At 40.2% G+C, this 27395-nt stretch overlaps 1 protein-coding gene and 1 non-coding gene across 3 annotated transcripts in view; both read left to right on the top strand.

Moving 5' to 3' along the window:
• CFAP91 (cilia and flagella associated protein 91) overlaps positions 1 to 27395 on the top strand; it is a 149581-nt gene that overhangs the window by 101677 nt on the left and 20509 nt on the right. For both annotated transcript variants that reach the window (XM_059064733.2, XM_067035355.1), the window contains exons 14-17: positions 1406 to 1627; positions 5077 to 5225; positions 5786 to 5877; positions 26087 to 26239. In XM_059064733.2, the coding sequence (XP_058920716.1) occupies positions 1406 to 1627; positions 5077 to 5225; positions 5786 to 5877; positions 26087 to 26238 (615 nt within the window). In that variant the 3' untranslated portion in view covers position 26239. The remainder of the gene's footprint in view (positions 1 to 1405; positions 1628 to 5076; positions 5226 to 5785; positions 5878 to 26086; positions 26240 to 27395) is intronic.
• Positions 26361 to 26491, top strand: LOC131757869 (small nucleolar RNA SNORA31). Its single transcript, XR_009336020.1, has one exon. It is a non-coding gene; the product is annotated as a small nucleolar RNA SNORA31 (small nucleolar RNA).

The raw sequence follows: 27395 nt of genomic DNA, 5'->3' as shown, positions 1-27395 counted from the left end.
CCACCTTTAGTAACAAACGTAACTCTTGTGCTGTGAATTAGGCACAAATGTTAAGCAGCTCGGAAACGAGCACCACTTTATTCCTTTTACATGACAGCAGGACTGGGGATGGTCTCTGAGTGATGGGAGCTGGTTTGCAGGGAGGGAGGAAGAAAGCCACAGACTGTGAGACCCAGCAGAGGAACCAGAGAAAGAAGAGGAGAATGCAGACACTGGAGTCTCTAAATCTGGGCATCCTGGAGCCCTGGGAATGATGGAGACGGGCTGCACTTCTGTTCAGATAGGGAGCAGAATACCCAGGACCTGGACAGAAAAATGCCCTCCTTGGCCCCTTCAAGGTTTCTGATTATAGACTTTAGCAGCTACAGCTAAGACAATCCAGGATTTTCAACCCATCTACCTCATTTAGTGGATAAATACTTGATAGACATCGTGACAGCTAAGAGCTAAGGGAGGAATTAATGGGAAGAACTATCACATAGCCACAGACTCGCCCTGCTTACCTTCACCTGTTCCTGGACACACCAGTAAGATGCAGGCAGATCTGGGGGAGTGTGCACCCTACGGGTACCTACAGCAATGCCAATCCTCTCATTTTCTCCTTCTCATATTGAGGGAGAACCATCAGTGTGAGAGCAGCAAGTGCCTGGGAGAAGAGCCTTTTCCCCTTATGCCTAAGGATAGGAGCAGGAACACAGTACAATCTTCTCAAACACTTTTGTTCCCCCTGTGCCAAAGCTAGCACAGAGATCCATAAATAGATACTGTGGCTTACTCCTGGCCAAGAACTCTAGGCCCCTATTTTACCTTAGTGATTACACAGACATGTAGGCTTGTTTCCTGCTCTGTTTCAAAGATAGTTCTTAATGACTTTGAAATTATTTAAATGAATTAAAAGTACTAAGGTTTTCTACTTTCATGTTACTGAAGATCTTAAAATACCCCAAACTTGTGTTAAAGGACAAAGCATTGAAAAATTAAAAGGTATCATGAGTGAATTTTTAAGAGATTCTATTGTTTTGAACTCCAATATTATCTTTTAATAAAAACCTTGACATTTCCCTTCACGTCTGGGGAGACCCAAGCACTTTACCTTCTGGATAAAATTGAAAGAAAAAAAAAAATTCTGTGTGGACACCAACAAATGTTTTGCTAAATCCTCTTTATAATTTGAAGACTATCATCCATCAGTGACTGAGCAATCTACTTTCTCAAGTCTAAGTTTGTGTCATAAGTTTTCCTAGTAAAACCCTTGGGATGGGGCCAGTCTGGAGATAATATTCCTAATAAAAACTAAGTGCATTCTGAAAGTGAAGTGACTGTCAAGGATAATCCAGCATCCCTCCTCATAAATCACCATTCTTAGTAGAATTTGTATCCTCACAGTTATATTATTATTTTTAAGGTGTCATTGGTTGAAAACCATTTGGCTGGACTGGAAGGATGGGTGCTGGCAGACATGTTTGACTTCCTGTCCAAAGAGCTGGTGAGACTGCAGGAGGAGAGGAGGGTCCACGCCCTGGCCATGCTGGCCGAGCGGCAGCGCAGGATGCGTGAAGCCGAAGAGAGTGGCCGGCGCCAGGTGGAAGAGAGGCGCCTGCAGGAGGAGGACCAGATATTTAAGGAGGCAAGTGGGAACGTTGCCAGGAAACTCATGATATGAAATGACTTTCGTTTTTTGTTTTTCATTGTCTTCAACAAATAATGTATTGAGTTCCTATGATATGCCCCGCACTGTGCAAAGGCATTGTGGGGTACTTTGGAGGGAAAAACCAGGTGTGGCCCCCTCTCTCCTGGTGCTTAAATCCTATATAACATGCAAATAAGTATAGGGTCAGAAAATGTGTTAAGTTTCATGAAGGAAACAAATGGGGCCAGGTGACATATTTTGAAGAAGTCACTCTGCTTTGCTGTGTGAACAGGTTGTAGGGAGGACAGGGTAGAAACAAGGAGACCTGGAAGGAGGCTGATGAAGTAACTCAGGCCAGAGTGAGAAATGGGGTAAAGTCAAGTATGATGTCCAGTTTCCGGTGTCAGTGAGTGGGGAGGTGATGGTTCTATTTTCTGAGGTGGGAAAGCTGAGGGTGGAATAGGTTTAGGGGCAGGAGTGGAATGAAGAGTTTGATTTATATTGAGACATCTTAGCGGAGGTGTCATTTCAGCAGATGGATATACAAAATAGAGTTTAGAAGAGAGATTCTGACTAAAGATACAATCTTGGGAATTAGGAATGCCAGGCTGGTAAATTAGAATTCTGACCAAGACCCAATAGATGTGAAATTCCCAAGTGACCAAGATGCAAACTCAGAGGAAATCTGAGGAACCAGTAATATCTCAAAGCACTCTCACCCTCATCAAGTATACAAAAGCTCAAGCGTTAAAATTGGAGGGGATTTGTGAGGAAGATTTCTTTAAAGGGAGCTGTGCTGTGACTAATTCCCCCAAAAAATCACACCCAGAGGTGGGGACAAGTACTTCCCCATTCTTGGAGAGCTTGATGTGTATTCTTTCAGTTAGGGCGTCTCTCCCCTGGAATGGAGAGGAAGAAGCTGGGCAGGCTGAGGGGAGGTGGGCACAAAAGAGGCTGCATGGGCGGCCAGCACACCCAGAATATGTTGAGGCAAAGGCTGTGTGAGTTTCCCTTGAGCCAGATGTGGGCCAGATGGGAAAGACAGAAAGAGCCAACCTGGAACTTAAAAAAATTCCTATCTAAGAGGCTGTCTAAATTGTATTAATATATGTGGATAGTTTTGAGCTCCTCAGGTTAAAAAAAAAATAAATGCTATGTCAAGTTGGGGTCTTCTTATTTGATCTCGGATTCAAAGGATTTACCCAATTCCCATGGAATCAGGATTGACCCCTGAATAGTATTTGGTATGTGTTTTTTCAGATAAGAAATTGATTAAAATTAAACAGATTTCCCATCCTCTATACAGCTTTAAAAAGTTTTGGGTTAAAGCTTTTAACTATAGTGTCATACAGCCTATAATAATAATTCATATTCTAGCTTCCTACCATCCTAACACATTTTTCCTTAAAAAGAGTTACTGAAATGTAGAAATTTTTAGCAAACCAGAATTTACTATCCTCTACCTAATATCACTAAGGAAAAACCAGCTGGGATGGGAAGAACCAGTTGGGAGTGAGAATAAAAGGAAAGAGACAGAGGAACCACTATACTCAGAAACACGGAAAGGAAGAAGCCGGTGAAAGGCTTCTAGGAAGGTATCTCTTAAGTGGGAATAATCCCAGGAAATGTTAGCATGTCTAGGAGGGGCAAGAAAGGGTTAAGATGACCCTTTCAGCCTGATTTAAGGATCATTTATGTAAAAAATGTATCCATCTCTGGACCCCAACATCATTTAAATTCTCTATCTCCCATCATATGACCCTCTTAAAGATAAATATGCTTGCACATAAATAAATATACCAAAACCAAGAAATGTACACGAGTAAATTTCCAGAAAAATAACATGTAGATATTGAGAAACATAGATACAGAAAGTCATAGACTCATATTTTAAACACATACACACTTTTGCACATCTATAAGTTAAGACACACTCACAAACATAAGCCCACATGCACAATATTAGCAAAGATGGGAGGTACACACATATAGCCACTCATGTTTCCTTATTCACTTATGCACATACAAGCACAAATGTGTCCAGAAACATACACATTTATAAAGATATATGTAAACACACAAGTACATGTATTACTAGAGGTGAACCACATTAAACTTTCCACCTCTGAACTATTACAAGACTCAACTGTCTAATCGTTCCATCTAGGTGTGACTTGTTTCCTGAATAAGTCTGTGGTCTTCATGGAGCAGGAGTCTCCTCTCCATGGGAGCAGGCACGTGCCTTCCATAGCACCAGCATAGCCCTCTGTACGTAACAGACTTTAAGAAAATATATTTTGGTTGGTTGATTGTTCGGTTGAACTGTATTAAACTGGTCACTGGGTCTCTCCCATAAGGAAGGCATAGGGATTCAAGGTTATGGACTTGGTGTTTTACAGGTAGACATTCAGTAAACATTTCATATTCAGAGTCCTGCTGCAGTGCCAGTCAAGAAGCAGGTGCTGAGTTGTTACTGAGTCCCAAGTATTATCTCAGATACAAAGAAATACTCACACATTAAATAAAAAGTGCCCTTCCCCCAAAGCTCAAAATCTGTTGAGACAGAATGCATACAAAACTAAGTATGACACCCTTGATGCTCGTGATACTTCCTTGGTATCTACCTGTAAAACAGGTAAAACTAAACTATTATTTATGGTTGCATACTCAGGGAGCAAAACTCTAAAGAATAGGATGTCTTTACCATAAACTCATGAGAGTGGGAAGGGTCTGTGGTCAGGTAGAACTCACAGTGATGTCTGGGATCCTAGCAGTGGCTTAACCCTCATTCATTGCACTGTACATTTATGCGCTCCACACTTTCGTAAATGTATAGTCTGTATTCTTTCAAGAAAGCTTTAAAAAGAAGCAGTCCAGGGCTGAGAAGATAGTTAAAAAAAATTCACCAGAGACCCAGGATCCTTCTAGCTTCCTGCTTTCCTGTCCCTTGGGTGTGACCCTCATGGCAGTTTAAGATGACTGGTGCTCCTGCATTTTGTCCGCATGAAATGAGAAATGAAAAGAGAGAGAAAAAAAAGCTACGTCTTTCCCTGTAAGAATCCTTTAAGAGGAATAAAGAAAGGACATTGTGTAATACATCTTAGTCTCTGCCACAGTTAGGTAGCTTGACCAAATTACACTGCTGGTAAGAACAAAGCCAGGATCCAAAACAGGTTATTGACTCAAGCCCATGATCTTTCTGCAGTGTTGTATTGCCCACCCCATAATTCTAAAATGAGCCAGATAGGTAAGGGCTTCCCAGAGTGGGTAGACAGGTGGATTAGAAACCGACTATCTGTAGTTTAAAAAAAAAGAATAATGAATGAGGGGACTACTGATGAATGAAGTAGATGTGCTAAAAAAGTCAACCAATGTTCATGAGTTTTTCTTGTGTACAGTATTAGCATTCCTGTTCTGAGTAACTGGAGTATTTTGGGGTTTTGCAGGTAATTAAAGTTCACCAAAGTACTGTAACTTCCTATCTGGAGGATATAATACTGAACACTGAAGAGAATACTGCAGAAGAACAAGCCAGGGCAGAAATAGAGAAGATGGCTGAGGAAATCAATGACATTGCTTATGAAATGGAAAGCCGGTGTGTACCAAGGGGACAGATGGTGGGATGGACAGCCTTTTGCTGTTACTCATATGTATTTTTCAAGAGCTTAAGATTTCACCACCAAGGAGAAACCAATATATATAACTCATGCTTCAGTATGCATTGTTTTAGCAGCAGCCAGCAGGCCTATACCTTTGTATGCTAAGAGCATTGGGAATAGAATTTTGTTATCCTCCGCAGTCTGGAGCACTTTCATATTTCTTACTTTTAGAATACCACAAAGCATGAAAGCAATGTGAGTAAGTATGTCCAATTTTACTTGGACATCACTGCGGGGTTTCTGGCTTCCATTTGTACGTTGTTATCTCTAACACTCCCTTCCTGGTAGGCAGGCTAAGTGAAGGACAAATTTGGATTTTCCATGGAGTTAACCAAACTCACCAGGAATGTGCTACTTCAGATCACTTAAGGAAAAGGCAGTGGTGGGATTTGAGCAGTGGAGTTCTTTACACAAACAAGGAGGATCCAAGTATAAATCGGCAGCTCAAGTAAGGCAACAAAGGAAATAATCGTTTAATTTGTTTTTTACTTTTTAGTCGAACTCAGCTTCAGTCAGAGGAGATTGCTGCCGAGTTGGTTTATAGTTTCCTGATCCCAGAGTTGCAAAAGAGCTTTGTCAAAGAAAAGGGTAAGCCAATGCTAATGCTCCACGTGATGATCTTATTTTTAAAGTATGGGGTTTTTTTAAAAATTTATTTATTTGTTTATTTTTGGCTGTGATGGGTCTTCGTTTCTGTGCGAGGGCTTTCTCTAGTTGCGGCGAGCGGGGGCCACTTTTCATCGCGGTGCGCGGGCCTCTCGCTATCGTGGCCTCTCTTGTTGCGGAGCACAGGCTTCAGACGCGCAGGCTCAGTAGTTGTGGCTCACGGGCCCAGTTGCTCCGCGGCATGTGGGACCCTCCCAGACCAGGGCTCGAACCCATGTCCCCTGCATTGGCAGGCGGATTCTCAACCACTGCGCCATCAGGGAAGCCCATGATGATCTTTTTAAAGATAGAAACTATTTTCAATATTCCAGAGATTTAAAACTGAGCAGAGGTGTGGGGAAAATTCTGAAGGAGAATCACTGCATTTTCTTATTTCAGAGTTGTCAGGTTCCCTCGATGCTGTCTGACTGCAGAATATAATCACCTCTAGTATGGATGGGTGCAGTTCTAACAAGTTTGACAGAGCGTCAAAATCCAAACCTTCTTGAAGAGGCAGTTCCTGAGGGGTGGGATGGAGGGGTGGTGGTGGGGAGAGGCTCGAGAGGGAGGGGATGTATGTATACGTAGAGCTGATTCACTGCTTCTACAGCAGAAACTAACACACCGTTGTAAAGAAACTATACTCCAATTAAAAAAAAAAAGGAGGTAGTTCCCAAGTTCCCAGAAGAGGTGTATTTTGGTTTTTTGTTGTTGTTGTTTTGGTTTGGTTTTTATTGAAATATAGTTGATTTACAATATTATATTAGTGATTCAGTTTATATATATCTATATCTATATCTATATCTATCTATATATATATATCTTCTAAATCTTTTCCACTGTAGGTTATTACAAGATACTGAATTTTGTTCCCAAGGCTATACGGTGAATTGTTGTTTACCTGTTTTATATATACTTGTGTGTATATGTTAATCCCATACTCCTAATTTATCCCTCCCCCACCTCTTTCCCCTTTGGTAACCATAAGTTTGTATTTTGTAATTTGATTTTTTTTCAATGTAAAGCAAATGTTGAGACTATACAGGGTTTTCCAACTGTAGTAGCCTTTTGCAGGCAGGGCACGTGCAAGGCAGGTGTTGAAAAGCTGGGAAGCCTGACAGACCTAAATTGACTCTGCAGCTCTGCCTGAGTCACAGTATCTCCTGTTCCTGCCAGGACTGATCTCAGTATAAATATCCTCACTTATCATTTGCCAAAAGTGGCATGTTTTTAAAGATTGATGCTTTTAGTCAATAAAGAAGGAGAAAAAAATATGTGTTTTTAAAAACAGTGTTCTTCCGGAGCTTTCAGATTACTGGTGACAGTCCTGATCCCAGAGGGAAGGATGCAACCAGAAGATTAATATTTGAGTGAAATAAGAGCTTGGGAGGCTTTAGAGTTTGCAGGGGAATTCTAGACAGGTTTAAGAGAAGTGTTAATATTTAAAATCACGTAACCAGTGAGAAAGGAATGGTAGTTATAATGCACTGGACAAGAACAAAGAAATATCTTGTTTTCCCATTACATGACTGTACTTTAATTTTTAAACCAGTACCCACCCCAGTAATAAGCATCTAGTTTGTTCCCAGTGTGTTTTCCTATAAATAGCAGTGAACACCCTGGTCATGCTCCTGAGAGTAAACTCCTAGCAGTACAGTGCTGGCAATAAGGTATGTGTGTTTTATATTTTGATAGATACCACCAAACTGCCCCCACAAAAAGACTGTTCTAATTCATACTCCCATCAACAGTGTATGATAGTGCCTCTAGCAACAAAATTTAATTTTGTTAAATTAAATAATATTTTTGTATCACCTTATATTATAAAAGGGATCTTATGTTTTCTAGATCCTTAAGAAAATATGCAACTCCTTGCTCCTTCTCCTCTGTCCAAGGTGAGGCCAACCTGCTTCAGATCAATTCCACCTGAGGGAATTGAAGGAGGGGGGAAATCCTCTGTTTAATAGTTACTAGTTTGTGACCCCCTCCCCAGCTTCTCCAGGCTCTGAGGGGAAAGAGCTGGAGGGGGCACGAGATGTAAAGGAATCAGTGGGACTTATCTGTGGGCAAGCTGGGCAAGTCCTAACTTCTTCCCTTTGTGTGGATGTAGCCCAAATGAAGAAAGCCACCTGGACAGGGAGCATACACCAGGGCCTTTTGTTTCTCTTTCCAGATAAGACATCCATGTGTTATAGATACTCTTTACCCCAAATTAAGCAATATTACATACAGACCATTTGAGATATCTCATTATTAATTTTTATTTGGATGAATTAAAACAATTTTTTTATTGGGGTCTTGTTGATTTATAACATTATATTAGATTCAGGTGTACAACACAGCGATTTAAAATTTTATAGATTATACTCCATTTAAAGTTATTATAAAATATTGGCTATATTCCCTGCACTGTACAATATATCCTTGTAGCTTATTTATTTTATATGTGGTAGTTTGTACTTCTTAATCCCCTACCCCTATCTTGCCCCTCCCAACTTCCCCTTTCCTCACTGGTAACCACTAGTTTGTTCTCTATATTTGTAGATCTGTTTCTGTTTTGTTAAATTCATTTGTTTGTTTGATTTTTTAGATTCCACTTGCAGTGAAAACATACAGTATTTGTCTTTCTCTGTCTGACTTACTTCACGAAGCATAATACCTTCCAAGTTGATCCATGTTGTTGCAAATGGCAAAATTTAATTCTGTTTATGGCTAGGTAGTATTCCACTGTGTGTGTATGTGTGTGTGTGTGTGTGTGTATACACACACACACACACACACACACATACACACACACCATGTCTTTTTATCCATTCCTCTATTAATGGACACTTAGGTTGCTTCCATTTCTTGGCTACTTGTAAATAATGCTGCTATGAACATTGGGGTATGTGTATCTTTTCCAATTAGTATTTTCATTTCTTCAGATATATACCCAGCAGTGGGACTGCTGGATCATATGGTAGTTCTATTTTTACTTTTTTGAGGAACCTCCATACTGTTCTCCAAAGTGATTGCATCAATTTACATTCCCACTGACATTGCATGAGGGTTCCCTTTTCTCCACACCCTCTCCAACATTTGTTATTTGTGGTCTTTTTGATGATAGCCCTTCTGACAGGTGTGAGGTGATAGCTCACTGTGGGTTTGATTTGCATTTCTCTGATGATTAGCAATGTTGAGCATCTTTACATGTGCCTGTTGGCCATCTGTATGTCTTTTTTAAAAAATGTTTATTCAAGGGACTTCCCTGGCAGTCCAGTGGTTAAGACTCTTCACTCCCACTGCAGCGGGTGTGGGTTTGATCCCTGGTTGGGGAACTAAGATCTCGCATGCCATGGCCAAAAAAAAATGTTTATTCAAGTTGTCTGCCCATTTTTTAATTGGGTTTGTTTGTTTTTCTGATATTGAGTTGTATGAGCTCTTTATATATTTTGGATAATAATCCTTTATTGGTCTTATCATTTGCAAATATTTCTCCCATTCAGTAGGTTGTCTTTTCATTTTGTCAGTGATTTCCTTTGCTGTGCAAAAGCTTTTAAGTTTAATTAGGTCCCATTTATTTATTTTTGCTTTTGTTTCCTTTGCTTTAGGAGACAGAGCCAAAAAATATTGCTACAGTTTATGTCAGTGTGTTCTGCCTGTGTTTTCTTCTAGGAGTTTTATGCTTTCTGCTCTTACATTTATAATAAAAATACACCCACTTTGTGAAGGAGACGTTTTATCATAAATGGATGTTGAAATTTGTCAAAAGCTTTTTCTGCATCTATTGTGATGATCATATGGTTTTTATTATTCAGTTTGTTTTTTTTTAACATCTTTATTGGAATATAACTGTTTTATAATGCTGTGTTACAATGGTGTGTTAGTTTCTGCTTTACAACAAAGTGAATCAGTTATACATATGTTCCCATATCTCTTCCCTCTTGCATCTCCCTCCCACCCTCCCTATCCTGCCCCTCTAGGTGGTCACAAAACACCGAGCTGATCTCCCTGTGCCATGAGGCTGCTTCCCACGAGCTATCCACCCTACGTTTGGTAGTGTATATATGTCCATGCCACTCTCTCACTTTGTCACAGCTTACCCTTCCCCCTCCCTGTATCCTCAAGTCCATGCTCTAGTAGGTCTGTGTTTTATTCCCATCCTACTCCTAGGCTCTTCATGACATTTTTTTTTTCTTAGATTCCATATATATGGGTTAGCACACGGTATTTGTTTTTCTCCTTCTGACTTACTTCACTCTGTATGACAGACTCCAGGTCTATCCACCTCATTACAAATAACTCAGTTTCATTTCTTTTTACGGCTGAATAATATTCCATTGTATATATGTGCCACATCTTCTTTATCCATTCATCTGTTGATGGACACTTAGCTTGCTTCCATGTCCTGGCTATTGTAAATAGAGCTGCAATGAACATTTTTGTACATGACTCTTTTTGTTTTTGTTTTTTGTGTTTGTTTGTTTGTTTGTTTTTTGGTGGTACGCGGGCCTCTCACTGCTGTGGCCTCTCCCGTTGCGGAGCACAGGCTCCGGACGCACAGGCCCAGCGGCCATGGCTCACGGGCTCAGCCGCTCTGCGGCATGTGGGATCTTCCTGGACCGGGGCACGAACCCATGTCCCCTGCATCCGCAGGCGGATTCTCAACCACTGCGCCACCAGGGAAGCCCGACTCTTTTTGAATTATGGTTTTCTCAGGGTATATGCCCAATAGTGGGATTGCTCGGTCATATTGTAGTTCTATTTATAGTTTTTTAAGGAACCTCCATACTGTTCTCCATAGTGGCTGTATCAATTTACATTCCCACCAGCAGTGCAAGAGTGTTTCCTTTTCTCCACACCCTCTTCAGCATTTATTGTTTCTAGATTTTTTGATGATGCCCCTTCTGACCGGTGTAAGATGATATCTCATTGTAGTTTTGATTTGCATTTCTCTAATGATTAATGATGTTGAGCATTCTTTCCTGTGTTTGTTGGCAATCTGTATATCTTCTTTGGAGAAATGTCTGTTTAGGTCTTCTGCCCATTTTTGGATTGGGTTGTTTTTTTGTTATTGAGCTGCATGAGTTGCTTATAAATTTTGGAGATTAATCCTTTGTCACTTGCAACTATTTTCTCTGATTCTGAGGGCTGTCTTTTGGTCTTGTTTATGGTATCCTTTGCTGTGCAAAAGCTTTTAAGTTTCATTAGGTCCCATTTATTTATTTTTGTTTTATTTCCATTTCTTTAGGAGGTGGGTCAAAAAGGATCTTCTTGTGATTTATGTCATAGAGTGTTCTGCCTTTGTTTTCCTGTAAGAGTTTGATAGTGTCTGGCCTTACATGTAGGTCTTTAACCCATTTTGAGTTTATTTTTGTGTGTGGTGTTAGGGAGTGTTCTAATTTCATACTTTTACATGTAGCTGTCCAGTTTTCCCAGCACCACTTATTGAAGAGGCTGTCTTTTCTCCACTGTATATTCTTGCCTCCTTTATCAAAGATAAGGTGACCATATGTGTGTGGGTTTATCTCTGGGCTTTCTATCCTGTTCCATTGATCTATATTTCTGGTTCTGTGCCAGTACCATACTGTCTTGATTACTGTAGCCTTGTAGTAGAGTCTGAAGTCAGGGAGCCTGATTCCTCCAGCTCTGTTTTTCATTCTCAAGATTGCTTTGGCCTTTCGGGGTCTTTTGTGTTTCCATACAAATTGTGAAATTTTTTGTTCTAGTTCTGTGAAAAATGCCAGTGGTAGTTTGATAGGGATTGCATTGAATCTGTAGATTGCTTTGGGTAGTAGAGTCATTTTCACAATGTTCATTCTTCCAATCGAAGAACATGGTATAACTCTTCATCTATTTGTATCATCTTTAATTTCTTTCATCAGTGTCTTATAATTTTCTGCATACAGGTCTTTTGTCTCCTTAGGTAGGTTTATTCCTAGATATTTTATTCTTTTTGTTGCAATGGTAAATGGGAGTGTTTTCTTAATTTCACTCTCAGATTATTCATCATTAGTGTATAAGAATGCCAGAGATTTCTGTGCATAATTTTGTATCCTGCTACTTTACCAAATTCATTGATTAGCTCTAGTTGTTTCCTGGTAGCATCCTTAGGATTCTCTATGTATAGTATCATGTCATCTGCAAACAGTGACAGCTTTACTTTTTCTTTTCTAATTTGGATTCCTTTTATTTCTTTTTCTTCTCTGATTGCTGTGCCTAAAAGTTCCAAAACTATGTTGAATAAGAGTGGTGAGAGTGGGCAACCTTGTCTTGTTCCTGATCTTAGTGGAAATGGTTTCAGTTTTTCACCATTGATAACGATGCTGGCTGTGGGTTTGTCATATATGGCCTTTATTATGTTGAGGAAAGTTTCCTCTATGCCTACTTTCTGCAAGGTTTTTATCATAAATAGGTGTTGAATTTTGTCAAAAGCTTTCTCTGCATCTATTGAGATGATCATATGGTTTTTCTCCTTCAGTTTTGTTGATATGGTGTATCATGTTGATTGATTTGCGTATATTGAAGAATCCTTGCATTCCTGGGATAAACCCCACTTGATCATAGTGTATGATCCTTTTAATGTGCTGTTGGATTCTGTTTGCTAGTATTTTGTTGAGGATTTTTGCATCTATGTTCATCAGTGTTATTGGCCTGTAGTTTTCTTTCTTTGTGACATCTTTGTCTGGTGTTGGTATCAGGGTTATGGTGGCCTCATAGAATGAGTTTGGGAGTGTTCCTCCCTCTGCTATGTTTTGGAAGAGTTTGAGAAGGATAGGTGTTAGCTCTTCTCTAAATGTTTGATAAGATTCGCCTGTGAAGCCATCTGGTCCTGGGCTTTTGTTTGTTGGAAGATTTTTTTTTTTTTTTTTGCAGTACGCGGGCCTCTCACTGTTGTGGCCCCTCCCATTGCGGAGCACAGGCTCCGGATGCGCAGGCACAGCGCCCATGGCTCATGGGCCCAGCCACTCCACAGCATGTGGGATCCTCCCAGACCGGGGCACGAACCCGTGTCCTCTACATCGGCAGGACTCTCAACCACTGCGCCACTTGAGAAGCCCCTATTGGAAGATTTTAAATCACAGTTTCAATTTCGGTGCTTGTGATTGGTCTGTTCATGTTTTCTATTTCTTCCTGCTTCAGTGTCGGCAGGATGTGCATTTCTAAGAATTTGTCCATTTCTTCCAGGTTGTCCATTTTATTGGCATACAGTTGCTTGTAGTAATCTCTAATAATCTTTTGTGTTTCTGCAGTGTCAGTGATTACTTCTCCTTTTTCATTTCTAATTCTATTGATTTGAGTCTTCTCCCTTCTTTTTTTGATGAGTCTGGCTAATGGTTTATCAATTTTATTTATCTTCTCAAAGAACCAGCTTTTAGTTTTATTGATCTTGGCTATTGTTTTCTTCATTTCTTTTTCATTTATTTGTGATCTGATCTTTATGATTTCTTTCCTTCTGCTAAATTTGGCATTTCTTTGTTCTTCTTTCTCTAATTGCTTTAAGTGCAAAGTTAGGTTGTTTATTAGAGATGTTTCCTGTTTCTTAAGGTAGGATTGTATTGCTATAAACTTCCCTCTTAGAACTGCTTTTGCTGCATCCCATAGGTTTTGGGTCATCGTGTCTCCATTGTCATTTGTTTCTAAGTTGTTTTTTTTTTTTTTTTTTTTTTTTTTGTGTGTGTGTGTGTGTGTGTGTGATACATGGGCCTCTCACTGTTGTGGCCTCTCCCATTGCGGAGCACAGGCTCCGGACGCGCAGGCTCAGCGGCCATGGCTCACGGGCCCAACCGCTCCGCGGCATGTGGGATCTTCCCAGACCGGGGCACGAACCCGTGTCCCCTGCATCGGCAGGCGGATTCTCAACCACTGCGCCACCAGGGAAGCCCTCTAAGTATTTTTTGATTTCCTCTTTGATTTCTTCAGTGATCACTTCGTTATTAAGTAGTGTATTGTTTAGCCTCCATGTGTTAGTATTTTTTACAGATCTTTTCCTGTAATTGATATCTAGTCTCATTGCTTTGTGGTCGAAAAGATACTTGATACGATTTCAATTTTCTTAAATTTACCAAGCCTAGATTTGTGACCCAAGATGTGATCTATCCTGGAGAATGTTTCATGAGCACTTGAGAAAAATGTGTATTCTGTTGTCTGTGGATGGAATGTCCTCTAAATATCAATTAAGTCCATCTTCTGTAATGTATCATTTAAAGCTTGTGTTTCCTTGTTTATTTTCATTTTGGATGATCTGTCCATTTGTGAAAGTGGGGTGTTAAAGTCCCCTACTATGATTGTGTTACTGTCGATTTCCCCTTTTATGGCTGTTAGTATTTGCCTTATGTATTGAGGTGCTCCTATGTTTGGTGCATAAATATTTACAATTTTTATATTTTCTTCATGGATGGATCCCTCAATCATTATGTAGTGTCCTTCTTTGTCTCTTGTAATAGTTTTTATTTTAAAATCTATTGTCTGATATGAGAATTGCTACTCCAGCTTTCTTCTGATTTCCATTTGCATGTAATATCTTTTTCCATTCCCTCACTTTCAGTCTGTATGTGTCCCTGGGTGTGAAGTGGGTCTCTTGTAGACGGCATATATATGGGTCTTGTTTTTGTATCCATTCAGCCAGTCTGTGTCTTTTGGTGGGAGCATTTAATCCATTTACATTTATGGTAATTATCGATATGTATGTTCCTATTATCATTTACTTAATTGTTTCGGGTTTGTTCTTGTAGGTCTTTTCCTTCTCTTATGTTTACTGCCTAGAGAAGTTCCTCTAGCATTTGTTGTAAAGCTGGTTTGGTGGTGCTGAACTCTCTCAGCTTTTGCTTGTCTGTAAAGGTTTTAATTTCTCCATCAAATCTGAATGAGATCCTTGCTGGGTAATCTTGGTTGTAGGTTTTTCTCCTTCATCACTTTAAATATGTCCTGCCACTCCCTTCTGGCTTGCAGTTTCTGCTAGATGATCAGATGTTAACCTTATAGGGATTCCCTTGTGTGTTATTTGTTGTTTCTCCCTTGCTGCTTTTAATATGTTTTGTTTGTATTTAATTTTTGATAGTTTGATTAATATGTGTCTTGGCATGTTTCTCCTTGGATTTATCCTGCATGGGACTCTCTGTGCTTCCTGGACTTGATTGACTATTTCCTTTGCCATATTAGGGAAGTTTTCAACTATAATCTCTTCAAATATTTTCTCAGTCCCTTTCTTTTTCTCTTCTTCTTCTGGGACCCCTATAATTCGAATGTTGGTGTGTTTAATGTTGTCCCAGAGGTCTCTGAAACTGTCCTCAGTTCTTTTCATTCTTTTTTCTTTCTTCTGCTCTGCAGTAGTTATTTCCACTATTTTATCTTCCAGGTCACTTATCCGTCCTTCTGCCTCAGTTATTCTGCTATTGATCCCATCTAGAGTATTTTTAATTTCATTTATTGTGTTGCTCATCGTTGCTTGCTTCCTCTTTATTTCTTCTAGGTCCTTGTTAACTGTTTCTTGCAATTTGTCTATTCTATTTCCAAGATTTTGGATCATCTTTACTATCATTATTCTGAATTCTTTTTGAGGTTGACTGCCTATTTCCTCTTCATTTGCTAGGTCTGGTTGGTTTTTACCTTGCTCCTTCATCTGCTGTGTGTTTTTCTGTCTTCTCATTTTGCTTACTGTGTTTGGGGTCTCCTTTTTGCAGGCTTCAGGTTCACAGTTCCCGTTGTTTTTGGTGACTGTCCCCAGTGGCTAAGGTTGGTTCAGTGGGTTGAGTAGATTTCCTGGTTGCGGGGACTGGTGCCTGTGTTCTGGCGGATGACGATGGATCTTGTCTTTCTGGTGGGCAGGTCCACGTCTGGTGGTGTGTTTTGGGATGTCAATAGCCTTACTATGATTTTAGGCAGCCTCTCTGCTAATGGATGGAGCTGTAGTCCTGTCTTGCTATTTGTTGGGCATAGGGTGTCCAGCACTGTATGTTGCTGGTGGTTGAGTGAAGCTGGGTCTTGGTGTTGAGATGGAGATCTCTGGGAGATTTTCGCTGTTTGATATTGCATGGAGCTGGGAGGTCTCATGTGGACCAGTGTCCTGAAGTTGGTTCTCCCACCTCAGAGACTCAGCCCTGACTCCTGGCTGGGGCACCAAGAGCCTTTAATCCACACGGCTCAGAATAAAAGGGAGAAAAAATAGAAAGGAAAGAAAGAAAGGAAGGAAGGAAGAGAGGAAGGAAGGGAGGAAGAAAGGAAAGGAAGAAAGAAAGAAAAAATAAAGTAGGATAAAATAAAGTTATTAGAATAAAAATTATTATTAAGAAAAAATTTTATTTAAAAAAAATAACGGTTCCGTCAGAACCCTAGGACAAATGGCGAAAGCAAAGCTATACAGACAGAATCTCACACAGCAACACACACATACACACTCACAAAAAGAGAAAAAGGGGAAAATAATAATATATTTTGCTCCCAAAGTCCACGTCCTCAATTTAGTATGATTCACTTTCTATTCAGGTATTCCACAGATGGAGGGCACTTCAAGTTGACTGTGGAGCTTTAATCCGCTGCTTCTGAGGCTGCTGGGAGAGACCTCCCCCTCTCCTCTTTGTTCGCACAGCTCCTGGTGTTCAGCTTTGGACTTGGCCCCGCCTCTGCCCGTAGGTCGTCCGAGGGCGTCTGCTCTTTGCTCAGACAGGACGGGGTTAAAGGAGCAGCTGATTCAGGGGCTCTGGGTCAGGCCTGGGGGGAGGGAGGGGCACAGATGCAGGGGGAGCCTGCGGCCGGCAGAGGCCAGTGTGACATCATTGCAACAGCCTGAGGCGTGCCGTGCATTCTCCCGGGGAAGCTGTCCCTGGATCCTGGGATCCCGGGACCCCGGCAGTGGCAGGCTGCACAGGCTCCCGGGAGGGGAGGTGTAAATAGTGACCTGTGCTCGCACACAGGACTCTTGGTGGCAGCAGCAGCAGCCCTAGCGTCCCACGCCCGTCTCTGGTGTCCACGCTCATAGCCGCAGCTCGTGCCCGTTTCTGGAGCTTCTTTACGCGGTGTGCTTAATCCCCTCTCCTCGCACCCCAGGAAGCAAAGAGGGAAGAAAAGGTCTCTTGCCTCTTCGGCAGCTCCAGACTTTTCCCAGACTCCCTCCCGGCTAGACGTGGTGCACTAACCCCATCAGGTTGTGTTTACGCCGCCAACCCCAGTCCTCTCCTGGCTTCTGATCGAAGCCCGAGCCTCAGTTCCCAGCCCCGGCCCATCCCGGCGGGTGAGCAGACAAGCCTTTCAGGCTGGTGAGTGCCATCGGCACCGATCCTCTGTGTGGGTATCTCTCTGCTTTGTCCTCCTCACCCCTGTTACTGCGCTCTCTTCCGTGGCTTTGAGGCTTCCCCCTCTGCCACCCACAGTCTCCGCCCATGAAGGGGCTTCTAGTGTGTGGGAACCTTGCCTCCTTTACAGCTGCCTCCCACTGGTGCAGGTCCTGTCCCTATTCTTTTGTCTGTTTATTCTTTTTTTCTTTTGCCCTATCCAGGTACGTGGGGTGTATCTTGCCTTTTGGGAGGTCCGAGGTCTTCTGCCAGCGTTCAGTGGGTGTTCTATAGGAACAGTTCCATGTGTAGATGTATTTCTGATGTATCTGTGAGGAGGAAGGTGATTTCCGCCTCTTACTCTACCACCATCTTCTCTTGCCCCCCCTTCAGTTTGTTTTTTAAATTTTTTATTTTATATTAGAATATAGTTGATTTACAATGTTGTGTTAGTTTCAGGTGTACACCAAGGTGATTTAGTTATACATATACATATACCCATTCTTTTTCAGGTTCTTTACCCATATAGGTTATTACAGAATATTGAGTAGATTTCCCTGTGCTATACAGTAGGTCTTTGTTGGTTAGCTATTTTACATATAGTAGTGTGTTAATCCCAAACTCCTAATTTATCCCCCCCCCACCATTTTTTCCCTTTGGTAACCATAACTTTGTTTTTGAAGTTTGAGTCTGTTTCTGTTTTGTAAAGAAGTTCATTTCTATCATTTTTTAATATTCCACATATAAGGGATATCATATGTTATTTGTCTTTGACTTCAGTTAGTATGATAATCTTCAGTTAGTATGGTAATGCCATATTTCTGAATATGGCTTTTTATATGGCTGAGTGGTATTCCATTGTATATATGTACCACATATTCTTTATCCATTCCTCTGTCGATGGACATTTAGGTTGCTTCAGTGTCTTCACTGTTGTAAATAGTGTTGCAGTGAACATTGGGGTGCACGTATCTTTTTGAATTGTGGTTGTCTCCAGATATATGCCCAGGAGTGGGATTGCTGGGTCATATGGTAGTTTTTTTTTAGTTTTTTAAGGAACCTCCATACTGTTCTCCATAGTGGCTGTACCAATTTAAATTCCCACCAACAGTGTAGGAGGGTTCCCTTTTCTCCACACCCCCTCCAGCATTTATTGTTTGTAGACTTTTTGATGATGGCCATTCTGACTGGTGTGAGGTGATACCTCATTGTAGTTTTGATTTGCATTTCTCTAATAATTAGTGATGTTGAGCATATTCTCATCTACTTTTGGCCATCCATATGTCTTCTTTGGAGAAATGTCTATTTAGATCTTCTGCCCATTTTTTGATTGGGTTGTTTTTTAAATATTGAGCTGCATGAGCCGTTTGTATGTTTTGGAGATGAATCCCTTGTCAGTTGCTTCATTTGCAAATATTTTCTCCCATTCTGTGGGTTGTCTTTTTTTTTTAATGGTTTCCTTTACTCAAAAAGCAAAAGCTTTTGAGTTTAATTATGTCCCAGTTTTTAATGTTTATTTTTATTTTCATTAATCTAGGATGTGGATCCAAAAAGATATTGCTGTGATTTATGTCAAAGAGTGTTCTGCTTGTTTTCCTCCAGGAGTTTTACAGTATCCACTCTTACATTCTAGGTCTTTAATCCATTTTGAGTTTATTCTTGTGTATGGTGTTAGAGAATGTTCTAATTTCATTCTTTTACATGTAGCTGTCCAGTTTTCACAACACCACTTACTGAAGAGACTGTCTTTTCTTCATTGTATATCCTTGCCTCCTGTGTCATAGATTAACTGACCATAAGTGCCTGGGTTTATCTCTGGGCTTTCTATCCTGTTCCATTGATCTATATTTCTGTTTTTGTGCCAGTACCATATTGTCTTGATTACTGTAGCTTTGTAGTATAGTCTGAAGTTGGGGAGCCTGATTCCTCCAGCTTTGTTTTTTGTTCTCAGGATTGCTTTGTCTATTCAGGGTCTTTTGTGTTTCCATACAAATTGTAAAATTTTTTGTTTTAGTTCTGTGAAAAATGCCATTGGTAATTTGATAGGGATTGCACTGACTCTGTAGATTGCTTTGGGTAGTACAGTCATTTTCACAATATTGATTCTTCCAATCCAAGAACATGGTATATCTCTCCATCTGTTTGTGTCATCATTTTTATTTTTTTCATCAGTGTTTTATAGTTTTCTGTGTACAGGTCTTTTGCCTCCTTAGGTAGGTTTATTCTTAGGTATTTTATCCTTTTTTGTTGCAATGGTAAATGGGATTGTTTCCTTAATTTCTCTTTCTGATCATTTGTTGTTAGTGTATAGGAATGCAAGAGATTTCTGTGTATTAATTTTGTATCCTGTAACTTTACCAAATTCATTGATAGCTCTAGTAGTTTTCTGGTGGCATCTTTAGGATTTTTTAGGTATATTATCATGTCATCTGCAAACAGTGACAGTATTTATTTTCCAATTTGTATTGCTTTTATTTTATTTTTCTCTGATGGCCATGACTAGGGCCTCCAAAACTATGTTGAATAATAGTGGTGAGAGTGGACATCCTTGTCTTGTTCCTGATTTTAGAGGAAATGCTTTCAGTTTTTCACCATTGAGAATGTTTGCTGTGGGTCTGTCATACATGGCCTTTATTATGTTGAGATTGGTTCCCTCTATGCCCATTTTCTGGAGAATTTTTATCATAAATGGTGTTGAATTTTGTCAAAAGCTTTTTCTGCATCTATTGAGATGATCATATGGTTTTTATTCTTTAATTCGTTAATATGGTGTATCACACACCAATTGATTCACGTAATATTGAAGAATCCTTGTTTCCCTGGGATAAATACCACTTGATCATTGTGTATGATCCTTTTATTGTGTTGTTAGATTCTGTTTCCTAGTATTTTGTAGAGGATTTTTGCATCTATGTTCATCAGTGATATTGGTCTGTAATTTTTTTGTGTGTGTGATATCTTTGTCTGGTTTTGGTATCAGGGTGATGGTGGCCTTGTAGAATAATCTTGGGAGTGTTTCTCCCTCTGCAATTTTTTGGAAGAGTTTGAGAAGGATAGGTGTTAGCTCTTCTCTAAATGTTTGATAGAGTTCACCTGTGAAGCCATCTGGTCCTGGACTTTTGTTTCTTGGAAGATTTTTAATTTCAATTTCATTACTTGTGATTGGTCCGTTTAAATTTTCTATTTCTTCCTGGTTCAGTCTTGGAAGGTTATACCTTTCTAAGAATCTATCCATTTCTTCCAGGTTGTCCATTTTATTGGTATATAGTTGCTTCCCTTTTTCATTTCTGATGTTATTTACTTGGGCTCTTTCTCTTTTTTTCTTGATGAGTTGCATAAAGGATTTATCAATTTTGTTTATCTTTTCAAAGAAACAGCTCTTAGTTTCATTAATATTTTCTACATTTTTAGAAATAGGCTCTATTTTATTTATTTCTGCATGGATCTTTATGATTTCTTTCCTTCTACTAACTTTTGTTTTTTCTTCTTTTTCTATTTGCTTTAGGTATAAGGTTAGATTCTTTGAGACTTTTCTTTCCTGAAGTAGCCTTGTATCACACTATAAACTTTCCTCTTAGAGCTGCTTTTGCTGCATCCCAGAGATTTCAGATCATTGCATTTTTTATTTCATTTGTCTCCATGTATTTTTTAAAAATTTCTTCTTTGATTTCTTCAGTGATCCACTGGTTGTTTAGTGGCATATTGTTTGGCCTCCACATGTTTTTTTGCTGTTTTTTCTTGTAGTTGGTTTCTAGTCTCATAGAGCTGTGATCAGAAAAGATGCTAGATAAAATTTCAATTTTCTTAAATTTACTGAGACTTGTTTTGTGGCCTAGCATGTAACTTATCTCCTGGAGAACGTTCCATGTGCACTTGCAAAGAATGTGTATTCTGTTGCTTTTGGAATATGTGTTCTATATAAATATCTATTAAGTCCATCTGGTCCAGTGTGTCGTTTAGGCCAGTGTTTCCTTATTAATTTTCTGTGTGGATGATCTGTCCATTGATGTAAGTAGGGTGTTAAAATCCCTAGTACAGTAAGTCCCCTACATACAAACGAGTTCCATTCCGAGAGCACGTTCGTAAGTCCAATTTGTTTGTAAGTCTAACAAAGTTAGCCTAGGTACCCAACTAACACAATCAGCTATACAGTACTGTACTGTAATAGGTTTATAATACTTTTTACACAAATAATACTTAAAAAACACAATATAGAAAACATTTTTAATCTTACAGTACAGTACTTCAAAAAGTACCGTAGAACAGCACCACAGTTGGCACACAGGGGCATTTTCGCATCTTTGAAAGTTCGCAATTTGAAAGTTCACATGTAGGGGACTTACTGTATTGGAAACCTGGATGGAGTCAAAAGAGAGAGCAAAGATTAAAATGTCTGTGGTTGTTCTATAAATATGTAAATTCCTAGATGAAGAAAAAACTATTCTTGCAGAATATCTGTTTGTATTTCGTTGCAGAGAAATTCCTGAATAATTTCATTCCTCAGTAGGGATTGCCTGTTTTCACTGCCTGTGACAGAGGGACCCATATTATAGGTCTTGTTGTAAAATAAATTAGTAAATTCTTTAACACACACACACACACACACAGTTCCTAGTATTATGTGCTACTGTTGATTTTCTCCCTTTATGTCTGTTAATATGTTTAAGTGTTCCTATGTTGGATGCATATATATTTACAACTGTTATGTTTTCTTCTTGGATTAATCCCTTGATTATTATGTAATGTCTCCTTCTTTGGCTCTCCTAGCAGTCTTTGTTTTAATGTCTATTTTATCTGATAAGTATTGTACCTCTGCTTCCTGTTGATTTCTTTTTGCATGTAATACCTTTTTCCATCCTCTCACTTTCAGTCTGTGTGTGTCTTTAGATCTCAACTGAGTCTCTTGTAGGCAGTATATATATGGCTCTTATTTTTGTAGACATTCAGTCACTGTATGTCTTTTGATTAGACATTTAAAGTAATTATAGACAGGTAGGTATTGCCATTTTTTAATTGCTTTGGGGTTGTTTTCTGTAACTCTTTTTTGTTCCTTTCTTCTTTCCTTCTCTTCCCTTGTGATTTGATGATTGTTTTCAGTGTTGTTTGGCTTCCTGTCTCTTTTTTTGTGTATATGTATTATAGATTTTTGGTTTATGGTTACCATTAGGTTTATACACAGATGTAGACAGGTCTATCTGTATCTATATATGATTGTTTTAAGTGCTTATCTCTTAATTTCAAATACATTTTAACAACTCTGCATTTTTACTCCCCTTCCTTCACAATTACTGTTTTTGTCATCATATTTTATATCTAGTTTTTTGTGTCCCTTAACGGCTTATTGTAGATTTTACTACTTTTGTCTTTTAACCTCCCTACTAGCTTTGTATGTGGTTGATTTACTACCTTAACTACACACTTACCTTTACCAATGAGCTTTTTCTTTTCATAATTTGCATGTTTCTAGTTGTGGCCTTTGCTTTTTCACTTAGAGAACTCCCTTTAACATTTCTTGTAAAGCTGATTTGGTGGTAATGAACTCTTTTAGCTTTTGCCTGTCTGTAAAACTTTTGATCTCTCCATCGAATCTGAATGAAAGACTTGCCAAGTAGAGTATTCTTGGTTGTAGGTTTTCCCTTTCATCACTTCAGCTATATCTTGCCACCCTTTTCTGGCCTGCAGCGTTTCTGCTGAAAAGTCATCTGATAGCCTTATGGGAGTTCCCTAGTGCATAACTTGTTGCTTTTCCCTTGCTACTTTTAATAATATCCCTTTATCTTTGATTTTTGCCATTTTAATTACAGAGTGTTTTGGTGTGGTCCTCTTTGGGTTGATCATGTTTGGGGCTCTCCGTGCTTGCTAGACTTGCATGTTTGTTTCATTTCACAGTTTAGGGAAGTTTGCAGCTGTTTTGTCTTCAAATATGTTCTCCATCCCTTTCTCTGTCTTCTCCTTCTGGGACCCCTATAATGTAAATGTTAGTATGTGTGATGTTTTCCCAGAGGTCTCTTAAACTGTACTCATTTCTTTTTATTCTTTTTTTCTATTAAGCTTGAATGATTTCCACTACTCTGTCTTACAGCTTGCTGATCCATTCCTCTGTATTACTTAATCTACTGTTGATTCCTTCTAATGTATTTTTCATTTCAGTTATTATATTTTCATCTGTTTGGTTCTTTATATTTTCTAACTCTTTGTTAAAAGCTTCTAACCTCTCACTCTGTTCATCCATTCTTCTCTAGAGTTCCTTTTTTTGTTGCTGTTCTGCCTTATTTTTTTATTGAAGAATAGTTGATTTACAATGTTGTTAATTTCTGCTGTACAGCAAAGTGATTCAGTTATACATATATATACATTCTCTTTTTATATTTTCCATTATGGTTTATCACAGGATATTGAATATATTTCCCTATGCTTTACAGTAGGACCTTGTTGTTTATCCATTCCATGTCTGGTGAGTGGGGCCAGATTCTGGGGAGGCTGGCTGAGGGGCCCATAGTGTCTCAGAGCTGGTATTGGCCTGCTGATGGGTGGGGCTGGGGCCCAGCAGGTCTGGGGTTGGTGCCAGCCTACTGATGGGTTGAGCCAGGCCCCAAGGTCTCTTGCTGCAGGCCCTGGGGGTCCCAGTTCTAGTGCTTGTTTGCTCTGGTGGACAGGGCCATGTCCATGAGCGGCTGTGGGCTCAGGGTATTTTAAGGTAACCTGCCCACTGGTGGGTGGGGCTGTGTCCCTGCCCAGCTAGTCACTTGCCCTGAGGCATTTAAGTACTGGTGCCTACAGGCTGGTGGGTGTGGGCGGTACTGGGTCCTGAGGCTGATGAGCTAGAGCACCATTTACAAAATGGTGCTCACCAGCACCAGTGTCCTTGTGGTAGAACAAGCTCCCCAAAATGGTTACCATGCGTGTCTGTGTCCCCAGGGTGAGGTCCAGTTGCCTCCTACCACCCCAGGAAACTCACCAAGATCAGTGGGTGGGTCTGACCCAGGGTCCTTTCAAATTACTGCTTCTACCCTGGGTACCACGTTGTATAAGATTTTGTGTGTACCTTTTAAGAGTGGAGTCTCTATTCCACAGCCCACAGGTTCTCCTGAAAGAAAGCCCCACTAGCCTTCAAAGCCAAATATTGTGCGTACTCATCTTTCTAGTGCAGGACCTCTGGGCTGTGGACCCCATGTGGGGCTCAGACCCCTCACTCCTTGGGGAGAACCTCTGCAATTCTAGTTATTTTCCTGTTTGTAGATCGCCTACCGGGGTACGGCTCTTGACTATACCACAACTCCACCCATCCTACCCATCTTATTGTGGTTCTTTCTTTATATCTTTAGTTGTAGAGGTCTTTTCTGGTAGGTTCTGGTCTTTCTCATCAATAGTTTCTCTGTAAATAGTAATTTTGGTGTGCCCATGAGAGGAGGTGAGCTCAGAGTCTTCCTAATCCACCAACTCTCATTTTTCTAAAAGTTCATGGAGGGGAATGACCTTGAAGACCTTTATACAGATGAAAATGATAGTAACTACCAAGGTTTAAATGCATACTAAGTTCCAGACAATGTACTAAGCATTTTTAGAAATACCTTATTTAAATTTCTTACAACATCTATAGATGTGTTCTCATATTTCAGTTAAGGAAATTAATGCCTAGAGACATTATACAGTATGCAGATTGTACCATGGTCTGTGTGGCTCCAAAGTCCCCATTTTTTCAACCATACTGCTCTGTAGTGTTGTAAATTGCTATGTGATTTACCCTATATAAACTAGCTGACACCTCAATAGCATAGAATCCACAGTACTGCTTATTATGCTTTACTAGCTGTATGACTTTAGGCAAATTACCTAATCTCTCTGTGTCTCAATTGCCACATCTGAAAATGGGGATATTAATACTACTCTCTTTTAGGGTTGTGGGTGGCTTAAATGAATGAGTATATGCCAACTGCTTAAAAGAATGCCTGGGGGCTTCCCTGGTGGCACAGTGGTTGAGAGTCTGCCTGCCGATACAGGGGACATGGGTTTGTGCCCCAGTCCAGGAAGATCCCACATGCCGCGGAGAGGCTGGGCCCATGAGCCATGGCCGCTGAGCCTGCGCGTCTGGAGCCTGTGCTCCGCAACGGGAGAGGCCACAACAGTGAGAGGCCCACATACCACAAAAAACAAAAACAAAAACAAAAACAAACAAACAAAAAAAACAGTGCCTGGCACAAAGTAAGGACAAATGCTAACTGCTGTCATCATCATCACAATTACCTCTTTCCAAGGCAAATGGGATGCTTAATGTACTAAGTCTTGGTAATAAATATTCTTAGAATGTGGAACTAGGACCAACTTTTAAATCCATGAGCTCAGAAACTCATCATTCAACAAGTACCCTTCATATTAGGGACTAAGGCTCAAAGAGAAATATGAAACAAGGTCTATCTTTATGTCATTTACAATCTAGGTAAACAAAATGTAACTCACATGAAGTACTTCAGTGCTGAACAGGTTTGTACAAACTCAAGTGTGGTCACCGTAAATGTGGGCTGACTCAGTCAAAGGAGACTTCCTGGAGGAGCTGGGACTTGCGCTGGGCTTGCAGAAGGGCAGGATTTAGAATGAAGGCATTCCAGGTGAAGGAAGCTGCTAAGCAGTAGAATGGAGGCAAACCTGGTGGGGAGGAGCATGACTGGACTGAGCAGAGAGTGGAACACGGGGAGCAACAATAATAAGATTTGGGTTGAGTTACCCTTGGAATATATCCTTCCAAAACAGAGAGCAGGTAATTTTTCTTTAATCCAGTCAGCCTTAAGTAAGAGAATATGTGGTTTGCAAAGTTATCATTTCTGTCACTACTCTCTTGAGAATCTTTGGGAATGATATGTTCCGACTTCCAGAGTAATAAGTCTTCTGTCCCTTTGGCACAGTGAGGAATGCACAGCAGAAGCACATCCTCGCAGCCCATCAGGTCATCCACAGGTACATGGAAGACATGCTCCAGAAGCACTGTGTTGAGCAACAGCAAGCATCAGACACTGAGCTACTTGAGGGAGAAACTGAAAATGAGCAAAACAGCTAAGGTGAGTTTGATTTTTCATCTGGAAGTAGAGAGGAGGACAAGCAGCCTCATTCAGCTCTGTGCTGTACTCTAGCAATCATAATGTGGAAAATGAAGCATTCTCATTTAAATTGGTGCATTTCATGCATCTATTTGACAGGCCTGAAGCAGTTACTGTCTGCTAAGGTTTCCACTACAGAGGCAAGAAAAAAGTGTCCTTGTGCTTTCTGTCTGTCTGACTGTGGCAGCCCAGATTGAATGGGGGAATACAGGGGAAAAAATTAGTGCATTTCATCTGGGTTATGGAATCTGCTATTGAAAGTGTTAGAGAACAGAGTTGATAAGACAGCAGCTGGACTCTTCAGACCAGAAAACAGGACTCAAAATTACTTTATAGGTTCTTTTAGCATATAACTGTATGCCATCACAGATAAAGCTACAAAATGTGTCAGTGTTATTTTAAAAAAAAAAAAAAAAAAGCTTGTTCTTAGGGGGTACCTTGTCTAACTCCACATCGCACTGTTCTAGCTATAAACATGGCATGAGGCACAGCCTGCCCAATTCTTGCCCTGATGCCCTCTGCAGTATCAACGAGGGGCCTGGTCTTAGGTGCAACTAAACATTCATACTCACAAGACTACATCAGGGAAGCATCAGGTGTTTCTCTTCCTGTGGGAGCTCTCACTGAATCCACACAGAAGACCACATAGCTGTTTCCTTTAGCCCCCAGGTTACAAAGCTCAGGTGCAAGGAAAAAAGAGACCAGGTGCATTGGGTGGGTGCAGGAGCTGCCCTGGTTTACATGCTCCTGGACCAGTATTTCTTGTAATAATTCCAGCAGCATAGTTTCCAGGGTCCCCCGCAATGGATTTGCCCAGTTAAAAAAATCAGCACACTAAGGAAACCTCAAAGTTACAGTTTCCTGTTAGGTATTAATAGCTTATTTATAATTCCTCCAAGTCAGATGCTAGTTCCAATCAGGGGTCATTTTTACCTTAAGTCCTGTTGCTTAGTAACACAGTTGACAGGTACCACCTTATCACATTACTGGAAAACAGAGCTAGAGGGTCAGTTCAAAGTAAAATTCTCATGAGAAGGGGAAACAGAGTGAACCTTTTGCCTCTACCTTCTCCCTTAACCCTCCCATGGTAGAGGCACGTCATCTGCTATTTTGGCCT

The sequence above is a fragment of the Kogia breviceps genome, chromosome 5, assembly GCF_026419965.1.
Source record: "Kogia breviceps isolate mKogBre1 chromosome 5, mKogBre1 haplotype 1, whole genome shotgun sequence".
In the NCBI taxonomy this organism is placed as follows: Eukaryota; Metazoa; Chordata; class Mammalia; order Artiodactyla; family Physeteridae; genus Kogia; species Kogia breviceps.
This window is presented reverse-complemented; position numbering and strand designations above follow the sequence as displayed.